The sequence below is a fragment of the Macroventuria anomochaeta genome (genome assembly GCF_010093625.1).
Source record: "Macroventuria anomochaeta strain CBS 525.71 unplaced genomic scaffold BU25scaffold_14, whole genome shotgun sequence".
In the NCBI taxonomy this organism is placed as follows: Eukaryota; Fungi; Ascomycota; class Dothideomycetes; order Pleosporales; family Didymellaceae; genus Macroventuria; species Macroventuria anomochaeta.
The window spans coordinates 4,599-24,895 of NW_022985375.1; the positions used below are offsets into that span (position 1 = coordinate 4,599).

General features: G+C 51.3%; 7 protein-coding genes across 7 annotated transcripts; 5 read left to right on the forward strand and 2 right to left on the reverse strand.

Annotated features, from left to right (window-relative positions):
* Window positions 1-1,153: 1,153 nt before the first annotated feature.
* BU25DRAFT_430879 (kinase-like protein) lies at window positions 1,154-2,504 on the reverse strand (the record flags this gene model as incomplete). The annotated part of the gene is made up of 3 exons (XM_033708629.1): window positions 1,154-1,884; window positions 1,939-1,970; window positions 2,485-2,504. 3 exons carry the CDS (start codon window positions 2,502-2,504, stop codon window positions 1,154-1,156), a joined length of 783 nt encoding a protein of 260 aa, XP_033562210.1.
* A 1,936-nt stretch (window positions 2,505-4,440) lies between these two features.
* Window positions 4,441-5,246, forward strand: BU25DRAFT_448030 (uncharacterized protein). The gene is made up of 2 exons (XM_033709575.1): window positions 4,441-4,769; window positions 4,820-5,246. The coding sequence occupies exons 1-2, from the start codon at window positions 4,569-4,571 to the stop codon at window positions 5,186-5,188; spliced, it is 570 nt and encodes a 189-aa protein (XP_033562211.1). The 5' UTR covers window positions 4,441-4,568; the 3' UTR covers window positions 5,189-5,246.
* Window positions 5,247-6,186: 940 nt separating this feature from the next.
* On the forward strand, window positions 6,187-7,971 carry BU25DRAFT_457895 (uncharacterized protein; the record flags this gene model as incomplete). Its single annotated transcript, XM_033710151.1, has 2 exons — window positions 6,187-6,558; window positions 6,604-7,971. 2 exons carry the CDS (start codon window positions 6,187-6,189, stop codon window positions 7,969-7,971), a joined length of 1,740 nt encoding a protein of 579 aa, XP_033562212.1.
* A 3,102-nt stretch (window positions 7,972-11,073) lies between these two features.
* BU25DRAFT_391452 (uncharacterized protein) lies at window positions 11,074-14,306 on the forward strand. Its single transcript, XM_033704613.1, has 5 exons — window positions 11,074-11,333; window positions 11,472-11,539; window positions 11,606-11,952; window positions 12,001-13,229; window positions 13,331-14,306. The coding sequence occupies exons 2-5, from the start codon at window positions 11,517-11,519 to the stop codon at window positions 13,901-13,903; spliced, it is 2,172 nt and encodes a 723-aa protein (XP_033562213.1). The 5' UTR covers window positions 11,074-11,333; window positions 11,472-11,516; the 3' UTR covers window positions 13,904-14,306.
* A 1,249-nt stretch (window positions 14,307-15,555) lies between these two features.
* BU25DRAFT_448033 (uncharacterized protein) lies at window positions 15,556-16,577 on the forward strand (the record flags this gene model as incomplete). Its single annotated transcript, XM_033709576.1, has 4 exons — window positions 15,556-15,820; window positions 15,872-15,970; window positions 16,115-16,186; window positions 16,216-16,577. Exons 1-4 carry the CDS (start codon window positions 15,643-15,645, stop codon window positions 16,575-16,577), a joined length of 711 nt encoding a protein of 236 aa, XP_033562214.1. The 5' UTR covers window positions 15,556-15,642.
* Window positions 16,578-17,129: 552 nt separating this feature from the next.
* Window positions 17,130-18,004, reverse strand: BU25DRAFT_410147 (uncharacterized protein). The gene is made up of 3 exons (XM_033706214.1): window positions 17,950-18,004; window positions 17,718-17,868; window positions 17,130-17,667 (listed from the first exon to the last, which is right to left on the reverse strand). The coding sequence occupies exons 2-3, from the start codon at window positions 17,856-17,858 to the stop codon at window positions 17,503-17,505; spliced, it is 306 nt and encodes a 101-aa protein (XP_033562215.1). The 5' UTR covers window positions 17,859-17,868; window positions 17,950-18,004; the 3' UTR covers window positions 17,130-17,502.
* A 533-nt stretch (window positions 18,005-18,537) lies between these two features.
* On the forward strand, window positions 18,538-19,696 carry BU25DRAFT_439535 (isoflavone reductase family protein; the record flags this gene model as incomplete). The annotated part of the gene is made up of 4 exons (XM_033709107.1): window positions 18,538-18,567; window positions 18,616-18,981; window positions 19,030-19,248; window positions 19,278-19,696. 4 exons carry the CDS (start codon window positions 18,538-18,540, stop codon window positions 19,551-19,553), a joined length of 891 nt encoding a protein of 296 aa, XP_033562216.1. The 3' UTR covers window positions 19,554-19,696.
* Window positions 19,697-20,297: the final 601 nt, after the last annotated feature.

The window sequence follows — 20,297 nt, forward strand, 5'->3', positions numbered from 1 at the left end:
GCAAAATACAACAGCCGCGGCCGCCCAATCAGAGTGCCACAAAAGTTTGAGTGAGGAACTTGTTCATATAGGTCTATAGACTACTCCACCAGAAAATCTCATGATAATAACCATTGTGTGTGGCTCTACAGCCTCATTTTTGGTGGACCTATTTTGGTGGTTCGGTGCATTACGCGAATCCGCGCATTACGCGCACGGACACGGTAGCGTACTGTAGATATCCGCCCGCTCTGATAGTACCAATACAACAACACGACAATGCCCTCATCAGTACCATTTGTTGATTTATGAATAGATATTTCCCGAGCGCTTAATGTTGAAAGCTGATTGTTTGATACTCTTGATGCGGTAAAGCATTGAAAGTCATGCATGCAAGTTATGGAGGGAGGCGACCTTATGCTGTGACAGCAAAATGCATGTAGAGCTGGACATCTACATCACGATCATCTAAAGCACAATATCTATCAAAGTCTACGACATCCCGACCATGCCCCAATACCTACCAAACCAGATTGGTGATGCTAATTTGGCATACTACTATACTGCGCAGCAGACATCTCACGGAGTTTATTACCGTCTGAATCGGTCTAATGATCAATTTCCACCAGGATTCTATGCATCCCAAAGGTATTGTCTCTATGCTATCGACTTCACTTCTAACTGTTGGGCTAGGAACGTTGCTAGTCTACCCGCTGCCAGCCAACTTGCTCCGAGCATTGCATCCTCTCTACTAACAATCGACCTTAGTATTGTTGTACATGTTGGGGAGCCGCTGGATTACCAAAAGTATCGATATACTGCTCTTTGTCTCCGGCCTAACAATGGAGGGACATCCATGATTATTCACATTGTTGGACCGAATATGTCATATGTGTTTCAAACGAGATGACTACGACCCGAGCACGAGTCGCAACTTTGCCAAAGAGGTCTCGGCTGGAACGCTTAAGACACCAATGGCGAAAACCCAGTTGGTGTCCTCATCTACCAAACGCCCATCGATAACTCAAGCCGCGAATTCAACTGCCAGACCTGGGTAGGAGATGCTCTCCAGAGACTGGCGACGGCTGGATATATAACCCAGAATGACTGTGATGACGGTGTCGATAGGATGGTGGAGGCAACAATGGAAGCGAAGGAAGAGCCAGAATAGTTCTCAAGGGTTTTGCCATCGCACCATGGCTTGGTAATGCGCGAGTTCATCGTCATAAATTTCAGGAAATATATCTTTCGCACAATCTTTCCAACTCCTGTGCTCGCACGGTCGCTCGAAGAATTTGATGTAGTCCCAATGCTCTGGATACCACCCTGCGTTCTCCCAATCTAGTAGTCCTGTAATCCGACCATCTTTAACCAAGATGTTGTGCTGTGCAACGTCGCCATGTGAGAAGATAATACGGTGATCACTACGGATCTGCTGGTATAGTGCGGTACGAATCGGGCTTGGTGTGGATTCCACAAGGTCAAAATAGAATGAAGAATTGAAAGCGGCCTCGTCTGTGTATGGTCCGCCGCTGTAATGGCTGTATTGGCGGTCGTCTCGCGCTTTTCCGCCAGAGCAAGATCCAATAAGCCCACTCTGGGGAGGTATAGATCGCATTGTCGTGAGGACTTCTCGCAGTTGTCGGCATCTACTGCTTCTCTCTTCTACAGTAATTTTGGGCCAAACCAGGTCAAGCCTGTCACCCTCGATGAAGTCCATTTGAATGAAAGTCTCTCCATTAGACTCGCCCGCATCGTAAACGCGTGGAACAGGGAGGCCATACTGTGCGGCAAGCTCCAGTGCTGGTTGTTCATCAATATTGACTCGCCTGCCTTGCTTGAAGACCATAGAGCCCGCACGTCGCGTAACGAGACATCCGGGCATTTCATGGAGGGTCACGATGTCTGGTGTATGCTACAAAGTATCTTATCAACTCTGACTCTAGATAAGAAGCTCACCTTTTTCTCCATCTGTCTCCATCATCGAGCTTCTTGACGCTGAAGCCATTAGTCGCTAATCAATCTTTTATTTTGTGCCAGTTGTGCGGCTGAAGTAGTGATGCTGAGACAGAAATGATGGAAAGGCAACCTTCAGGCAAGATCCAGTAGCGGACACGTCATCATGGGAAGCCAGGCTTATTTTTAGAACATGTCCGAGGTAACATCAACGTGCTAGTACTGTATGATACAGCGTCAGCGCACTATTGTAGCCTAGCAAAGGCTAAAATAACCTGTTACGCCAGGAGGCTTCGAGGCACCCCTCCGTGAACCTTCGCAACATTTTTCAGGACCTGCGTGTCTGTATCATGTTGGCTGTTGGACGAGGCTGATCTAGTTCTGTGAAGGACTTGACCAGAATCCGTGCCGGTCGGAGGAGTGCTAGTTAGTCTAACGTTTAGCTCCTGCCCAGTGTCATGATCATCGATGCCTTGTGTCCTGTGCGGTGTGATTAGGATAACTCAAGGGTATTCTCACGCCAGGGTCCATTGATATAGCATTCCTCACCGCTTGCGCATAATCGCCATGCTCCTACTCACTGCTTCCCATGGGATTGAGCAACATAGGCAAGCAAAATATGCAAACAGTCGGGGGTGCGCCTTCTCATATCCGACAAACGAACACAACCTATCGTATGCCTTCTATGCTTAGCTCTGGTATGGCAATTCTAGGCATCCAAGAGATGTTTGTCTTCTCTAATACATTGCATTCTCTATCTCCACTCACAGTACTGTGATTTAGCCTCCGCTCATTCGACTAATTCCAAGCGTACCTGTTCGAGCTTGCTGGAGCGATAAACACCATAATACGTCATCGCCAGGCAGATCGCTTGAGACGAACTTGGACCACTTTTCACTGCAACAGAAGGCTTACTGTGCATATCTGCCCTTCATATCGAGTCCTGCACACCACTACTACCAATGTGAACGCATAAGAAGATTGATATAGTAAAGAGAAGAGGGTGATAAGACCAAACTCCTGAATGCTCTCTGAGGGATTTTGGATCACTCAATTGGCATCGAGCGCGCTATGCTGCCTCCCTAGTGTTCGCACCCTAACATAGTGCTATGCCCGTGATACGAGGTGAGAGAGGAGGGCGTGTCTAACTGATATGAATGGCAGTTATGTAGACTAAATTAGATGATCTAACGATAAAAAGCCAGCCTTACATGACGAAACAGTAATCAAATATATTTGAGATAGAACGCGATCAATTCTCACATCGCCTACGCATTGCGAAAGATACATTATAAGCAATATCGTTCAAACATGTGGGACAGATATCGTTCGTTAAAATGTGCGGTTTTGGCCTATGGTTCCGTAAGCCCAAGGTAGGTACCGTTGTGCCGAGCCTTTTTATTCTCGCGGTTGTCGCGCGCTGGTCGCTACCTTCTCCAACCATCACTACTTACTTCCCTCGGCTTTGTTCGTCGTCTCTACTCTTAATTACCTTAAGACTTGCGAATCACATAGGACTGCGCTCGGTTGCATGCGTGGCGTCGCTGTGACAAATCATACGCAGCTCATATGCCTTTGGAAAGATGTCAACGAAATCGCAATCGCGATTGCAGATCATACAGTCTAAAGCAATCGGTGAAGGCCTAGATGGCTTTCGCAAGCGCTTGATCAGGTGGGCTATGAAGGGAGTACAGGCTGACTATCTCTACTGCGCGATTCTAATGCCATCTCAGAAACCCAAGATTTGCTGATTACACTTATATCTGCCTTGCAAGCCCTCCCTGCTGCTCGACTCCTACATTCCCGGAATGGAAGCAAAACCCTCTTCCACGACCTCTTGCGGCTCAATGCAGCGGTCAATTCTGACGATTTCGACGCCGAACGAATACGACCTCTATTCGATGCGATCCTCAAACTTCCAGCCCAATGAATGCGTCTGGGATACAGTCTATAATGCCGTCATCGAATCAACGCCTCCGTCCCGCCCTACCTCATCCTTGCAACAAACACCTCTGTCTATCCACACGTTGGCCTAAAGAGGCAAAGGAAAAAGACGTTCTAAGCTGGTTTGTCCTGTTTATAAACCAGCTACTGGACCTTGCAGATAAGTATCAACCACCACCTAGAGTTCGGCGGCGACCACTGGCACAGCCCTGTTAGCCTCTGCAAGGCTCCACTGCTAATCGCAAGCTGGATATTGGCTTTGCGGATGATCTAAACGCTAGCATAGACTTACAGTGCGAATAGTTGCATATTCTCATACCTGGAGAGCTCAAGAGCAATGCGTCAGCTAACAAAGCGTCCAAGGCATAGCTTGACCTTAGCTAATACGGCTCGGGGTGGTCAGGGGTAGACTATCCGGGCGAGGCGATAATAGCCTTCGTAATAGTCGAGGTAAATAGTCGTCTAGCCAGAGGCCGTGGCAACTGGTAGCAACAAGTAGTATAGAGTATACTGCCTTGCTCGAGAGCGTGTGAGATTACAATAACAAAGTTGATTGACGAGGTTGAACACGATGCCATAAGGGCAGCTTGTCTACTTGCTATATACTTGAGCAGGAGGATTGCTCAGATCGCTCGGTACCGAGTATACTGAGCGTTCTGAGTATACTGCTCGTACCAAGTATACTGATCATGCCGAGTATACTGAGCATTCTGAGTATGCTGCTCATGCCGAGCGTACTGAGATTGATGATCATACTGAGTATTGCCGACGCGGCCTCACTGCTCGGGTCGATCGATAATACAGTTCCTCGGCTCCTCTCGTATCGTTGCGTAGTCCTGTTCGTTCAGTGTTGTTGTGCGAGTTGCTCCTTGATCGTAACACTGACGCTCGTGAGAAAGCTTTTGAGAAGTATCAACAACAACAACAACAACAACAACAGGACGCAGAAAAAGCAGCTAAAAAGCAGCACAAAGAGCACCTCCGTATACTGAAACAGCAGGAAGATGATGCAAAGCAGGCACATCGTGCAGTGGAGAAGGAAGAGCATGACCGACAACGTACTGAGGAGCGTGCTGCAATCAATGCTCGCAAAGAGCAAAGATGCAAGGATAAAGAAGCTTGCGATGCTCAAAAAGCCTCCCAGTTGCCTAATAAAGGCAAGCGCAAAGCTTCAAAAGCTCCTCCAGCAACTGCAACAAAGAAGCGTCGTGTTGCAGGTGCGCAAAGTGCAGGTGGTGCACCGCTGCCTGCACCCACACCTTGCACCCACACCACCCGCAGCGGCCGCACTGCAACTCTATATAATTAATCCTTCACAGAATACTTTCATATACATTAATACATTACTCTACCAACTTTTCTCACAACAATCGCTTTTATGGGTGGCTGTACAGCCTCATTTTGCTATACTCAGAAAAGTGGTTGAGGTGCGCATCACGCGAAGGTGCGCATCACGCGCACAGACACTGTACGCCTGCCGTCGTCTCCTGCCACACCACTCTCGCAAACAAAGAAAAGAGACAATATCGCCAGACAGCTAAGAACTGCTGGAGACAGCTATAGTCAATGTTTGCACACGTAGCACAGACGTGAGGCTGTACGTCAACGACGATGGGATGTCATATTGGGTGAGGAATTGGGAGGGAAGTGCCGCCTGCGGCCTGCGGCTGCCGTTGAGCGGACTGAGATCCGTGTCCCATCATCATCCTCGTGCACGAAGTTTCTCGACCTCACCTGCACACCGCATGAGTGCCAGGGTTTATCCTTTCGCACAGCATGGCGCATTTCCAAAATACCCGTCATCGTATGTCACAATTGTTGCATGGCTAACGATAACGATTGATGTTCTCATCACGTGAGATGACCGCCACGAAAGCCGCCAAGCCAACTCCGCTGTCTCCAAACGGCGCTTGCAACTAGACTGTAGACAAAAACCTTCAAAGAGACACAATGGCTGTTCAAGGCAACTAATAGCCAAGTTCGAGCCGAGAGACACCATAATTAAGAGTGCGGTTATTGGGACCAGGAACAGCAAGTCAGGTCAGTACTCGAAAACAACGGGAAATATCAAGTTTCTTCTGGCCGTACGCAGCCAAGGGGTTGGGTACACATCCAAAACGAGCCATGTTTTCAACCGAAACGAACATGTTACAGAACTACTTACCCCCAGCCTCGGCTACGACTTGCTTCAGCTTCGAGGTGCAGGATAGAAGTTGATTAGCCTCGCTGCCTGACCCGTTTTTCGGCCTTCCGAACAATCAAGCCATCATCCTACCTTAGGACCGTCTTGATGCTTCGATAGTCATAATGTTCATTGACACAGCAGCTGCAAATTGCCGGTCACGACAGCCTCAAGTCGTCACCTCCACACAATTTGCGGCCCCCTACAGAGAATCGCTAACTCCTTTGCGGGAGGAACCGCTCGACTCTCGCGATGCGCCGCCTACATACCTTGAAGCCACAACGCCAGGACTATACTATGGGCGACCAAGTGGTGATGAAGGTGCGACCTTGCTGAACCGCGAAGAGCAAGGATACAAAGAAGATACATACAGCGGACGAAGCTGCAGACGATCGTTGCGGACGAGATGGACGAAGTGGTTGGGAGTACTGATGCTTCTCATCTTTGTGTTCGCGGCCAGCATCGCATTTACAACATCGGCACGCAAGGATAGACAGGTTTGTACCTTAACGACGGCAGATGCATCAACCTGACAGTCATAGGCTTCAGTGATACCTGTGATCGAGCCTTCAGATCAAGCTGCCGCGACATCACCGACGTCAACGCAGCAAGCACGACCAAAAGAACCGGAAGGCATGATCGCGCCAGATGTCGTTGCAGTTCCATGGCCTTCGCAGAGCGCAGCAACAGCGACACCATCATCAACGTCGCAATCGAAGCAAATTTTCCCCATCCGGTGGCCAGCACAATGTGGGAAGAAGTACAATGTCAAAACCGAGGAGTACGATTTCGGCCTTTCGAGCGAGGTCGACATCAGAGAAGCCATGCATCAGCTCAATGGACCGTACAAGCGCATCCAGGGTTGGATACACGTCACAAAAGCGCCAGCCGACCAAGCTGCTGGGACAGTACAAGCGAGGATGTCATATGCTGTTTCGCCATCAATCGACGTAGATAGCATCAAGTACGCTTCAACACCGAGCAGTCTAACGATTGGGGATTCTTCCCTGTCTCCAGGCCTTGAAAGGGTTCCAGCCGGTTCAGCGTGTCTGGGCATGTCGATTGTGCTGTACATGGCACCGGGCGCGACACTCGAGACCTTGAATGTGGAAGCCACGCACCTCGGTATGCAGATCCATGGTGGTGTCGACTTCTCTGTTACAAACATGACGTCCATCTCGCTCACCTCAGGGACACTCGACGCGTCAATGTTGAACTCGCGTGAGACCTACCTCAAAACGACATCAGGCTCCATCAGTGGCAAATACGCACTTTCAGATCTTCTGGCCATCGACACGAAGACTGGGTCGGTCAATATTGATGTCGCGCCGCAGGCGGCAGAAGCCGGCAGCTCCTCGTCCGCTGTGTTCAGAGCGAACTCGCATTCAGGAAGCATGCGCATTGACTTCGAGCGCAAGCATATTCCTGAGCGAGACTTCCAGATGTATCTCAACACGACTGTAGGGTCTGTCGACGGGACGTTCATCCATGGCTCAAAGACTGAGATCAATTCGGTAGCCGGCTCAGTGACTGCGGATATTATGCCATCCAAGTCTGGCGCTTTTGCTTCGACACTAGATACAAGTACGCATTCTGGACAAATGAATGTCACCTTGCGAGCGCCGTACAAGGCGAAAGGAGTGCCTATGATGGGATTGACGAGTACGCATAAGAGCGTGTCTGGTGGTGTGGGGTTGATATATCCGAAGGAGTGGCAGGGCCATATTGATGGCACAAGTCTGAGTGGAGAGTTGCATCTACAAGGCAAGGAGTTGGAATTGTTGAATGAGAATGATACGCCAGGGAAGAATCATGTTGAAGCAAAGAAGGGGGATGGAGGGAGTAGGATGGTGTTTGATACTGTTAGCGGAGGCTGTGACATCAAGATCGGAAAGATAGAGACGCATTGATATGAGAGATTACAGCTTCCATTAGTACGACAACCAAATGTGCGGTACAGCGGGCGCAGTCGAGCGCAAGGCATGAACTGTTGGCTGTGAGATTCACTGAGCGGGTCAAGTTGCTCGGGAAAGCCGTTAAAATAAGCTTACGATATGATGACCGAGGCTTTAGAATTCATACTCGAGCTTTTTTTTTTGTTTAACGTCCTATGTGAGTCTGAGACTATGAAGACGAGAGGAGCTACTGCTCCTCTGGTAATACAGGGGTTTAGTTACAGGAGGTTGCGTTCTATGAAAGTACAAGGGATGGAGAGGGCTTTTGCCCTAAGCAGAGTTGCTAGAAAATGAACAGAGAAAGAGTATGCACTGGTGCAGTGCTAGGCCATGCCTATGCCAGGTCTTCTGTGTGTTTTCCAAGATGCCATCTGCATGTGTCCACCTTGGTCCTGCTGATAAAGGCCAGAGTAGCCTTGATGCCTTCTTTGGTGTGGAGAAGCAGAGGCAGTGTGAGCTGCACTTTCCCCAGATTGTCATGGAGGATTTTCCGGCCTTGCTTGAGTCACTGGCAGCTCAGTAGGAGGGTGTTCTGGGGTCTGCTTGGTTCCACAGCTGCAGAATGGGTGGTCTACTTTGCCAATGTGGAACAGGTATGCCTTGTTGTATCCATGGCCCAGCTTGAGCTGGTAGAACATACTCGAGCATCGGTGGTTCGCTGCACGTCGAGAGTGCCAAACTTCCGACAGAACCGCTCAACCGGCACTAGCCGGTGGACTTGAATCAAACGTTCGAGTCTGCACTTATCGTTCACCGGTAGTTGGCCATGTGACAACTATATTCGACATATGCCTGCGGCTCATAACGTGCGACATATATGCTTGACAAAGCTTGACTTGTACCCCACGCAATATGCCTGCCACAATCATTGCCGCACGTTACAGTTGGGCTGTTGGCGACCTTGGAGCGGAAGTCCAACTCGACTGTTGCCAACGTCCGCGCGCTCCGGTCCGCCAACGATGTGCCTGTCAAGTCCAGCGTCCTGGAACATGCGTGGCCGGCGTTAAGATCGACGTCATTGCTGGCATGACTCTGAGTGCGAGACAATATGGTGTGGCGTAGGGCTGACTTCGGCTGCTGTGGTTACGGAGGGATTGCAGTGGCTGTCTGTGTCTGGTGTGTCGAGACGTAAGGGTACCTGCGTGTGTCCAATCGAGGTCGCCGACATGCAATTAACGTCACTAGTGATCTACGGTCAGTATAATATTGAATCGTAGTTCATCACCTAGCTAGACCTGGACGACGACCCTGATCTGACTGGATTCCGGGAGCTGTAAGCCTCGGTCCATGACTACAGGATCTATTCGCAAGAAGCCAAGCGTGGGGTGTGTCTGCAGTTGGCAAACACATCGGTAATTGAATCCCACCATACCCAATTTGAGGCCTTCTGCAGATGCCCTAGATTGGAAGGACGTTTTTGTACGACAGAACACGTGGACCTGAGATGGCGAAAAAAGCCAGACAACGGCACGCGCGGTTGTAGTGTGTGGTGAAAAGACCATTTTGCCTAATCAAGCGCTACCTGCATGCGCGAAGCAAGGGAGAGATCGTTTTCAAGTCTGCAGATTTGACCACTTGGACGTTCGCATAACACAACGGTCGTTGATACGGGGATACTCGGGACGGAGATATTCCTCGATTCTGGCGCCAATATATCAACGAGCATGTCAATATGCAACTACACAGTGCACAAGATTTGCTACAAGATTCTTAGAGGCTCAGCGTCTGCACGGCAACGCACGCGGTCCGAAGATCGATAGCGGAAGGAGTTCATCCGGATGGAGCCTCCTCTTCGGTGGTCGCACAGGAGCGGAGCTGAGTACCCGGCAAGATGGTGGTAGCAGAAGGATGAGTGGCAAGATAGTCCTTCCTGAGGCATTTTTGACTGAAGCTGACGAACAATCGTAATTGCAGTTGTTGTCTGGCAGCGAAGTCGACATATGTCACACCCCCAAGTAAATGGCAGGGCGCAGCATTCCGCAGCTGTCAAATGTCAGCCTGACTCGGTGCTACACAGAATCTAGTCGAGCTTGCAGACTATGATGACAGTGGTCGCTCTCCAGGCGAAGCAGTTGACGCTTCCATTGCGGCAGTCTCAATAATTGTCCATGCGGGCCAGTAGAAAGAGCAAACCAGAAACGTCGGTCCCTGCTCCGCTGTGCAACGAGACCGAGCGCGACTGCCGGCGAATCAGTTCGCTCGACTTCACAAATACTGGTGGTGGTGCGGGGGCTGTTGCGAGGATGGTGGGTTGGCAGCCCCCTGACGTTTGAGGAGCGTTTCGGGCTTGTCGCGTCGGTAGAGGAAGGCGCGTTGTTTGGGCGAGCGCGCTAAGCGAGGCTTACGTAACGCTAGCTCCGTTCCAAATTTCTCCGTTCCATCCACTCTTGCTTCGTTCACTGCGTGTTGCATACCCACATCAGCTAGTATCTTGCCGTATTCGGCATTATGAGACGACGTTTATGGCATTCGGCTGCAGAAGCGCGGTAGCGGTTGATACGTCGGAGTTGCGTATAGCACCGACCGCCCTCTCACCACTTCATTCTTTCCTGAACGATGCTCGGTCTCCCAATTGAGTGCTGAAACTCAGCTTCAGCCAAAGAGGATGCTACCGTCTCTCACAATATTGGTGTCGCTGCCCAGCAGCTTCCTTGTTCACGGCCATACTAACTCCTCTTGAAGCGTCTCAACCATGGTGGTGTTGATGGTTCAGCCGCAGGGAATCGCCTGTTGCTCTTCAACAAAGTCTTCGTCCGTCTAAGCCGACAGGAGGATGCGAATATGAGCTAGTGCGGCTATCCCAGACGTCTCTAATCGCCTTTCAACATCCCAGCAGCCCTGCCGCCTGGCCCACCCTCCATTACACGTCTCCACCAGAGGCTCCTTTGGGTGAACGCTTCTACTGTCGCTGTTCCAGATCCTCTCCAGCCAAGGCGCCTCGCGACACTGCTTTCAAACCGCGTCTGAGTGGTTCTGTTGCGTCAAGTTCGTAAAGATCATTTTACCTTGTTTGGTGCTCTCGGAACCCTCGATCCCGTGTTTTCGACATATACTACAACTGACCTTGAGCCTCTCTCATTCTACCCGGCTCCGTCATTCTTTAGAAATTCCAGCCCATTTACATCTACGTTCATTCTTCCCTGGAGCGGGCTCCTATCCGCGTTGGCTGCATTTGGGAACGTTTTGTTCTCCGTACACTCATTTGTCTAGCCTTACGGTTCTTAGTCACATCACTACAACCCATTCAGCTGTGGTGGTACAGCGTTATCGCCTAGACACATTCTTTTTGACCGCCAGTAGCTTCTTTCGTTACAGCCGTGAGTCTCATAATCCTCTCCCTCCCTTGCTTGGCGAGCAGTGTACCCGGTGACGCGGCGCTGCTAGTTCTGCAGGTTGTCGATCTAATTTCTGCGCAAAGATGTAGTAGACCGAATTCGGCATTAACGTTTGCTCAGATATATACGCCGAGACCAGTCTGTATAGAGGACGAGGATCTAAAGATGGAATTCAATGCACTTCAACAGTAAGGCGCTTTCGAATGACCCAGTTTGGCGTCTAGCTTGCACGCACATACTGATAGTGCGTGTAGATATCGGCCATCGTCGAGCAAATCGAATGCCTTAGATCAATCTTCACCTACTTCGGCAGCACAGATATATACATACAGCAACTATCCCTTCCGAAGGCAACAACCACCGCCAGTATTGCAACAGATGTCGGCATCCTCGCCACCTCGATCCGCGTGGGCTTTACCACAATCCCACAATTCATACTATGCTGGACCTCAAGGCCCTATGGTGATAACCAGAAATGATCATACACAATTTCTTCCACGATCAAACATCAGCACTACTCAAGTGTCTGCGTTCAGCAGCGCAGCTTTTGGCAATGGCATGGCAACATCAGCGGACTACTTTCCCAAGGTCATCGAGACAAGTATGTTTTCTTCGGTATACTCTTGGAGATATTTACTGACGACCAAAGGTTCTTGGGGCGCGAAGGTGTGCGAAGAGCTTGAGTCATTCCCCTCTTTAGACGCAGATACGACAGACTTCAGCCACGGGCTGATGGGTCAAGATGAAAACACACCCATCATTGATTTACGACAGTTCCAGGGTATGGGGCAGCAAGAGACCGACAACCTGGCACAATTCAATCGGCAAGGAACTCGTCGTATGTCCGAGTCATCCTTCTCAATGTCCAGTACAGGCGGAGGAATGTTCCCTGATGTGTCATCCTGTGAAGAGATGGGATCATCTGAGGCAGTTTCGTACGCGTCTGAATGCGATGTGTGGAATACGGTAGAACCTACTGGTGGTCATCTGATGTCTCCGCTTGCTTCACCAAGGAAGTCACAGTACGACACTGTCGCTCGTACTGGGAGTCGAGCTCGTATGTCCCCAGCGCCGCACAGCAACGTTCGGTCCTCGCCATATACACTTGAAAGCACACGATTCAAACGATGGTCCACCGGACAAGCGCCGACTTCGACGCCTGCCAACTCACACGCAGTAGCTCATATTCCTGACCAATTTGCTCCCTATGGTCCGCGCCCAAACCCGCACCACTCGATGCCAGCATATCCGCCCAGTGCGATGGCAAATTTTGGTTTACCTGCGCAGAATGTGTTGTTCTCGCAGAACCATCAGCTTCAGTCCAACGGCCCCTCTCTTTTTGCGACCCGCGACCAACCATTCCACCTCGAGGTGCCTCGACCTCTTCCTTCGCAAGGTCTCTTTCGTCTGCTTCAAAGTAACGTAGACAGACATGGAGGCTGTTCCTCACACTTCGCAGATCTTTCGGATCCACCCGATCTGTATTCTTCTCTTCATGAAGAGCCATCTAACCCGCCTGAATCAGACATGAACCCATCAGACCCGGATCTTGTGCCACACGAGCAGGACCTTCGCTTCAACGGTGATTTATACACTCCAAGATGGGTACGTGGGCACGGCAACAAGCGCGAAGGCTGGTGCGGTCTCTGCAAACCTGGACGTTGGCTTGTCCTGAAGAACAGTGCATTCTGGTATGACAAGTCTTTTACGCACGGCGTCAGCGCAGCGACCGGCGCAGCATTCCAAGGTCCTCAAGACACCCGTCGCACGGAAGGGAACCTCGATGTGTGGGAAGGCCTTTGTGGAAGTTGTGGCGAGTGGATCGCTTTGGTCAGCAGTAAAAAGAAAGGGACGACATGGTTCAGGCATGCTTACAAGGTTTGTGTTTTGCCCTGCATTCCTCAACCCATGCTCGTCCTCGTTCGTTCGTGTTCGTCTGCAACGTTGCACAGACTCGCTTGCTAACAATACCACCACAGTGTCACACCCACCCAAAAGTCAAAGACGGACCCAAGCGGCGTCGTGAAACGCAGGCAGGTCGTGCTCGTGCTGTATCCTCGGCATCGGCATCGTCGTCGTCGCATCCGGTCAAGCAGGAGTCGACGCCTGCCAGCACAGCTTCACACCGTCATTCGACACCAACACCGATATCGGGCAGTTCTGCGCTGCACACGTTCGGCATGCCGATCTCAAACCCTACTGCGACACCATCACTGAGTACAACATCATACGGGAGCAGTACGTCTTATCCGACTCCAGCAGCAGCGACATCCTCAATGTACCCACCGCAAACCCCAACCACAACGACTTCATTACATGCGCTACACACGCCAACAGCGGCAGCCTTCCCTGAATTCCGCCACGACTCAGCGACGACTAAAGATGAAAGCGTCATGGACATGTTCCCCACTCCTCTGCAAGGCTTTCCCAACTTCTCCACGCCATACTCAGCAGCATCAACCATGAGCCTTGCACACCAAGTCAGTGAACCAGATTTTGTGGGCATCAGGGCGACGGCTGCGAGTCTCAACTCCATAGCAAGCATGATTTGAGGCACCCTCGACCTCGCTTGTCGTACCGAGCTGCCTAAGCCTGACCAATAAGACCTAACTAAGACCTCTGGTTGCATCATGCAAATCCATCCTTGGTCCTGCTTGAGGTTTTCATGTGGTATTGTAGCATTCTCTCATCATCTCAGGAGTTCAACTAGAGTCAGGAATCAGGTGCACCGCACTGTACTGCATCCCATTCCAGGCGGCCTTTCATCCCACCACAATGCTTTGTTGCATTGAATACTGTAGCGTTCCAGCGTTCTTTCACGTCTCTCTCCATTTTCGTTGCATACTTCACGTTCGGCATGGGCTTACGATTGATGACACACCACCAAGGCTGTTCGACTTTATTGCCAAGACCGGACCACTTTACGTAGATTCCCTGTCAAGATAGATATCCCCGCACATATTACAAACAACTCAAAACAACTCAACACACCAACAAACTCTGCGTGACTCTCAACTCGGTCACCATCTTCGGTACGATGCAGCCGGTAAACCTCGACTTCGAAACTTGAGTTGGCCCACGCTTCAGCCTCGGCCTCAGCCTTGCGACCGGACCTACTACAGAGTCCACAGCCGACGTCTGACACTTGACACGAATCAGATGCTCTGAAACGCCACGTGTGACATACTCTTGCATGTACCGGCATGTTGGTTCGAATGGCAGTCCGCGTATGGGGGAGCGATCTTACCTTGTTACATTCACGTCGAGACTTGAGCGACAAGCGATTAATGAAAGTAGGGACAGAATGTGTAACAACACACTCACTCAAGGCCCAGACTTGACATCGGCTTGTGATAGGAGCCAGCACCTCTTGATGAGTGATACAAGCCGCACCTGGCATAGCTTAATTCTACACATAGCCGTGCCCAAGTAGCTTCTCGAATTCATCTACCTACCTTCGATGTCTTCATAAGTAACACAGTACCTCAAGTCTGTGACTTCGTACCATGGCAGCCCTTCGTACACAGAGGGTCGTATTTTGATTTTTATTTAACATGTAAGGTGCTTGACTATTGTTCGCTCCTAGTTCCTATTAAGCCAAATAACGCAAATAGCCCCAATCTTTGACAAGGGCATCACATTTGTCTTTCTGTCCCAGTACACTATTCTTGTAATACTATTAAGTCTAAAGGAGCAGGTAAAAACAAGTAAATGAGCTGTTAAGTGCAGGAGAATTGGGCCCACGGTTGCAGCTGAATCATCCAGCGCTTCTCTTCACTAGTGCGGAAACGCTTAACAAGTCACAATCTGTTTATAGCAGTACTGGAACTCGACGTTGACTAAGTTGTCGGTGAAAGGAACACCCCATGCAAGAGCTGGATTTGCTAGGAGAGCTGCAGTAGCCATGAATGAAGTGATGTGCAGGAGTTCATGTTGGATGGAAGGTTGAACAATTCTAAAATTCGGTCGCAAGGTCGAAGTCGAAAGTCGAAGTTGATGTCTGTAGGGTGAGGTAGAGGAAGTATGATTCGAGAATCCTTTTAATGACGCGGTGGAAATTCAGTATCTAGCAAACAATATTTGTACAGTGAAAGCCGCGCGTTCACAATCACTCAGCGCATAGCTGCGCACCACATAGTAAGGTCGGCCTTTATTATTGACATACCAAGGCACAGTAAAAGCTGAGCGCGCCCCAGAAGCATCTCCCATCACCAAAACGCCACAACCACAATTACCATGAAACTCACGATGATCTTCCTGCCATCTTCACACCAGCCATCGTCAGCGCACGATGGACGAGCGACCTCGACTGCACCGTCGCCGCCAAAGCCACGAACATCTGCAAGCGGCGGTGAACATTTTGAGAATGGATGTTCACTTGGCTGGGCCGACCAAACTTAAATTGGGCCGTATCAGGGAACACTATCAGCAGCCCGACACTCTTTTCTCCAAGCTGACCAATCGCTCAGGTGCTTGAATATTGCATGCACTCCCTATGTGATAGACTGACAGCTCCATAGTGAAGCTTCAGAAAGTCGTCACATACGCGAAGAACCGTCCGTGGTTCCGAAGATTTGAGCAGTCAACTTACGGTCGTGCGGATACCTTCAAGTTCGGACGTCAGCCCTTCAGTTCACGCTCCGACTGCGCAGCGCGTGCTCGATCTTGAAGGTTCGGATTGTCCCCTTTTTAACATGCGTGGCTGTGCGTTCTTGCAATGGTACCTCGAAGGCATCGACGTAAATGAGTGAATGTCTCCACAGCCCAGTATCTTGGTTTTTCAATCCGCATGAACATGCAGAATGTATCCTACCAACAAACGGCCTCGAGGGTCAGTACGCATCTCGACTACCTACAGGCTCAGTGTTCCTTCACCAACTTCGTAAAACTACTATCACATCATCACACATGATACACCATGAGGCTCCTCACCTTCTTCCTCACTGCTGCCATGGCAGCCATCACAATGGGAGCGCCTCTCCCAACAACGGCACCCCCAACGCTGTCGACAGCACTGCTGTCGACACATGTTCAACAACCTCCGCACCTCTCTCTGCGCATCTGGAGGTCGCTGGCGCCCTCGCCGCGCTTGCCATCGTTACACCCATCCCCACCTCCAGTGTCGCGATTACCTCCACGGCGGCCCACAAGTCCACCTCCGGTACCCACGAAGTCAACGACGTTAATGCCGACGTGGGTAACCTGACGATTTCCAGCCTTCCCTAAAAGAGGTCAGCCTGGGACTACCCAGAGCATCCACCTCTCAACGCCCGCGTGAAGAAAGCCATACAGTTCCCATCTCCCTCAGCCACATCCACAAAGACAATCTCGAGATCGAGACATCCGACAATCTGGACACACTCGAAGTCAGCATGGACTACCTCCACAACTGGCTGGACGATTACAGGTGGCTCGCAGATGGAGAAGAGCGTATAGCGCTGGTCAAGAGACTGTTGAGGCTCGTGCAAGCTCAGCCGGCAGCCGATGTACCGAAGTAGGCTTACGAGTTCAAGGACTGCGCACTCCTTCGTTGGCAGGGAGGTAAATGCAGTTGTTAGTCAGATTGAAGAGGCGTGTCATGCGAGGGAGGCGATCAGGAGGCCTGGGAGGAATGGTTTCCTAACAATATGTCGACTAGTTACGCGATGGCTGGTGTTGCTGAGACTTAGGAATTGCAGAGTGCTGAAGGTCCGCTCGATACACAGGGAAATCGTTCGGTGTCAACGGGCGATGGCAAATTCTCGACTGATACGTCGCCAGGCAGCTTCCTTCCCACATTCAACTTGGTCGGTGCCCGTTAGCCAATATCCGCTGTTACAAGTCTGTGATAGTTTAATCACAGTGGTGGCTGTTCGATGGCGCCCTAGGTGTCCTTGGTGGTCGATCGACGGTGGGCGTCATTTACCGGCGGTGCTTGGTAGAGCCTAGGGAAGCGCTTGTGGAACTTTGGTGATCAATTCGATGTTTTTCTACCCGTGATTAGCACATGAGATAGATCTGATGACAGCCCCATAGATGCGTGTTCTGCCGCAATCGCTGCCAAGACATTGTTCTCCGTGTAAGGCCTCATGCCATTCGATTGTCTATGAGCACATGTCGACTATTTGTACACATCTCCTCCTCGCTATCTTTACTTCGTTTCGATACCCGCTTACAACTTGCTAATGAACAGACGGGCGGCGAACAGGCGAACGCGCTGGGGCAGGATGTACTTGGAGAAGATGTAGATGAGGGTGGGGAGCAGGACGAACGCCACGGTGGTCTCGTTGACGAAGAAGAAGGGGATCAGCTGGGGCATGGCCGACTTGAGGATGGTCTGCTTGTTGTCAGTCGCCGGTCGCTCCTTCCTGGGTGCTCATTGTGTACCATCTGCTGGGCACCGACCTCGGGGGTCTTCTTCTGCTGCTGGCTGGCAAGCGCGGGGCGGGCCATGACAGCAGGGCGGACGGCAGTGGGCGCGCGGAAGGCGGCCCTGGCGAAGGGGCGGAGGAAGCGAGTAGTGTTCATCGTGGGCGGTCTGCGAGTCTGCGGTCAGCGGTGCGCGGGCGCGGAGGGGCCAATTGCTGCGGACGAGCCTGCGGGAGCGGAATTGACGCACTGGAGGAATGTATGCGGCCCGGGGAGATGCGCGGTGATGGGGTTGCGGGTGGAGGTCGACGGTGGTGGTGAGCCAAAAGCTCTTGCTGAGCTGCCATCGATACGGAAAGAGCCGCCCGCGCCGTCACGTGCGCTTGGCGTTGATATCGCCGCCAAACCCCAACTCCCCACACCTCGACACCACCACAGGATCATGCACAACAATATGTCCAGATACTAAGTTTGATATCACTGGTGATACTGTTTCACATCCCCACTGCTCTGCGACTTGGCCTGCCACTCTAACTCTATCTGTGGCTACCAGCCTTCACACAGCCTTCACACAGCCTTCACACAGTAATAGCAAGCGAGCTACAACAAGATATGATGGTGCAAGAAGTGCCAGTACGGTATAGACGCATCACGCAAAGTGCATAGACTTCTCTGCAAATTGCAGCTGTTTTGATCAACGACTAACCCCTCACTCTCACATTGACTGCAACACGTCCTAGCTTTCCTGTAAGCCGCCGGACGACAGGCAAGCTCTATATAAGGTCGTCTCAGTACACACGGAACACCAGCAACAAATACTTAGACTGACTGTTACAGCATGGCGATCGAGAAGGTTATGATCATTGGTGTAAGGTGGAACCATGGTCTGGAGTGAAGAGACGGCTAACATGCGCAGAACTGGGAGCTATGTCTGAGCATCATCAACGCTCTTATACCTCCTGACGGGAGCCGATCTCATCCAAACCTACAGATGTCAGTCCTCACAAATCCTTCGCAATGGCTGCGTTTGCCACCACATCTACCCGCCAATGCAGTCAAGCACCGGAAGTCTGACTTCTCGCCAGCTTCACTCAAATCTGCAATCACCGGGCAAGACTTGGTCATCAGCACCACAGCTGGAGGAGACTCAGACCAGCAGATCAGGATCATAGATGCGGCGATCGCGGCAGGTGCGCGGCGCTTCATGCCCCACGAGTTTGGTCACGATACGCTCCAAAAGGGGATATCGAAACGCATCTTGAAGTCTGCAGGCCGCGCCAAGGTCATTGAACATCTGTGAACAGCCTCCTCGAGTAGTGCAGACTTTGAGTGGGTCGGTGTTGCGACAGGATACACTCTCGATACTGGTCTCATCAGCGGCAACCTGGGCCTCGACATGGAATGGCACAGCGCGACCATCCACGGCATTGGCACCGAAACTTTCGCCGCTTCGAGTCTACAGCGGGTTGGACAAGTCGTTGCGCGCGTAATCGCCCATTGGGAACAAGTCAAGAACCAGTACATCTACGCAGCAGGCGTCCTTACATCTGTAACGAGATCCTGCGAAGCGCCGAAAAGACCACCCAGCGAGAGTTCACGGTCGGCAACTACGACGTTGAAGACTGTATCAAAGAAGGTGAAACACGCATTCAGCGCAGCTACCTTGACTCTGGCATGTTCCTGCTGGAACGCAGCATTCTGTACGATGAGCAGCTGGGTGCTACCGAGCCGTTCGAACTGCGCAGCAGTAACGAGCTCCTCGAACTCATGCCTGAGTCGGTCGAGACGATCGTTGCGAATGCTTACCATGACCTCAAGCATCATGCCAAGCCGGGCTGTGGATGCTCATCGTGAATGCGCCTCGCTTGTATGGAGCTTCAGCTTGGGCATCCACTGCAATCAAGAGCCCCACATACAATCTTGCCCTATCAGGCAGGTCAGCACAAGCTACACCCGTGTGTTTCAGCACAGCACAAACATCACACAAAATGATCGAGAGGGTTTCAACTTGATGCTCACGAACTACCGACTCGCAGACCCCTGAGCCCGGGCGGATCTGCCCGGCACCACCAAAACTTTCTTCTCACTTTTCTTCCACATTCTGGTCCGGATGACCAAACCCCGCTGACCGATCGCCCTCCTAAATCCATCATCCTCACCGACACTCCGTCCGTGCCTCTCTCTTCATTTCTCTTGTTCCGACCGTCATCCGAGCCAGCCCTAAACCAACCCTGAACGGGAGCGCTAGTGACTTTTTTGTCCGCCGGCCCGTGCGCGCTTCATCTTCGGCGAGCATTCTCATTGGTCAGACCGCGCACGCTGCGCAAGGGGGAAGCGTGCAGGAGCATCATGCGAACCCACGATCACACCCGACCAGCTAGTCGTATAACGCATATCGTACCCTAACAATCTGGCGGCCCATCGCGAGTACCGAGGAGTGTGGGATGAGGTATATACTGAGGACGACCCCCTCGGTATCGCCGGGTTTCGACGACAGCAGCGAGACTCGTACGAAGCAGTATCCTACATAATACACAACACCTAATTCCACTTTACCACCAACGATCAACACAACTACAATTCTCCGCGTTCACGTCG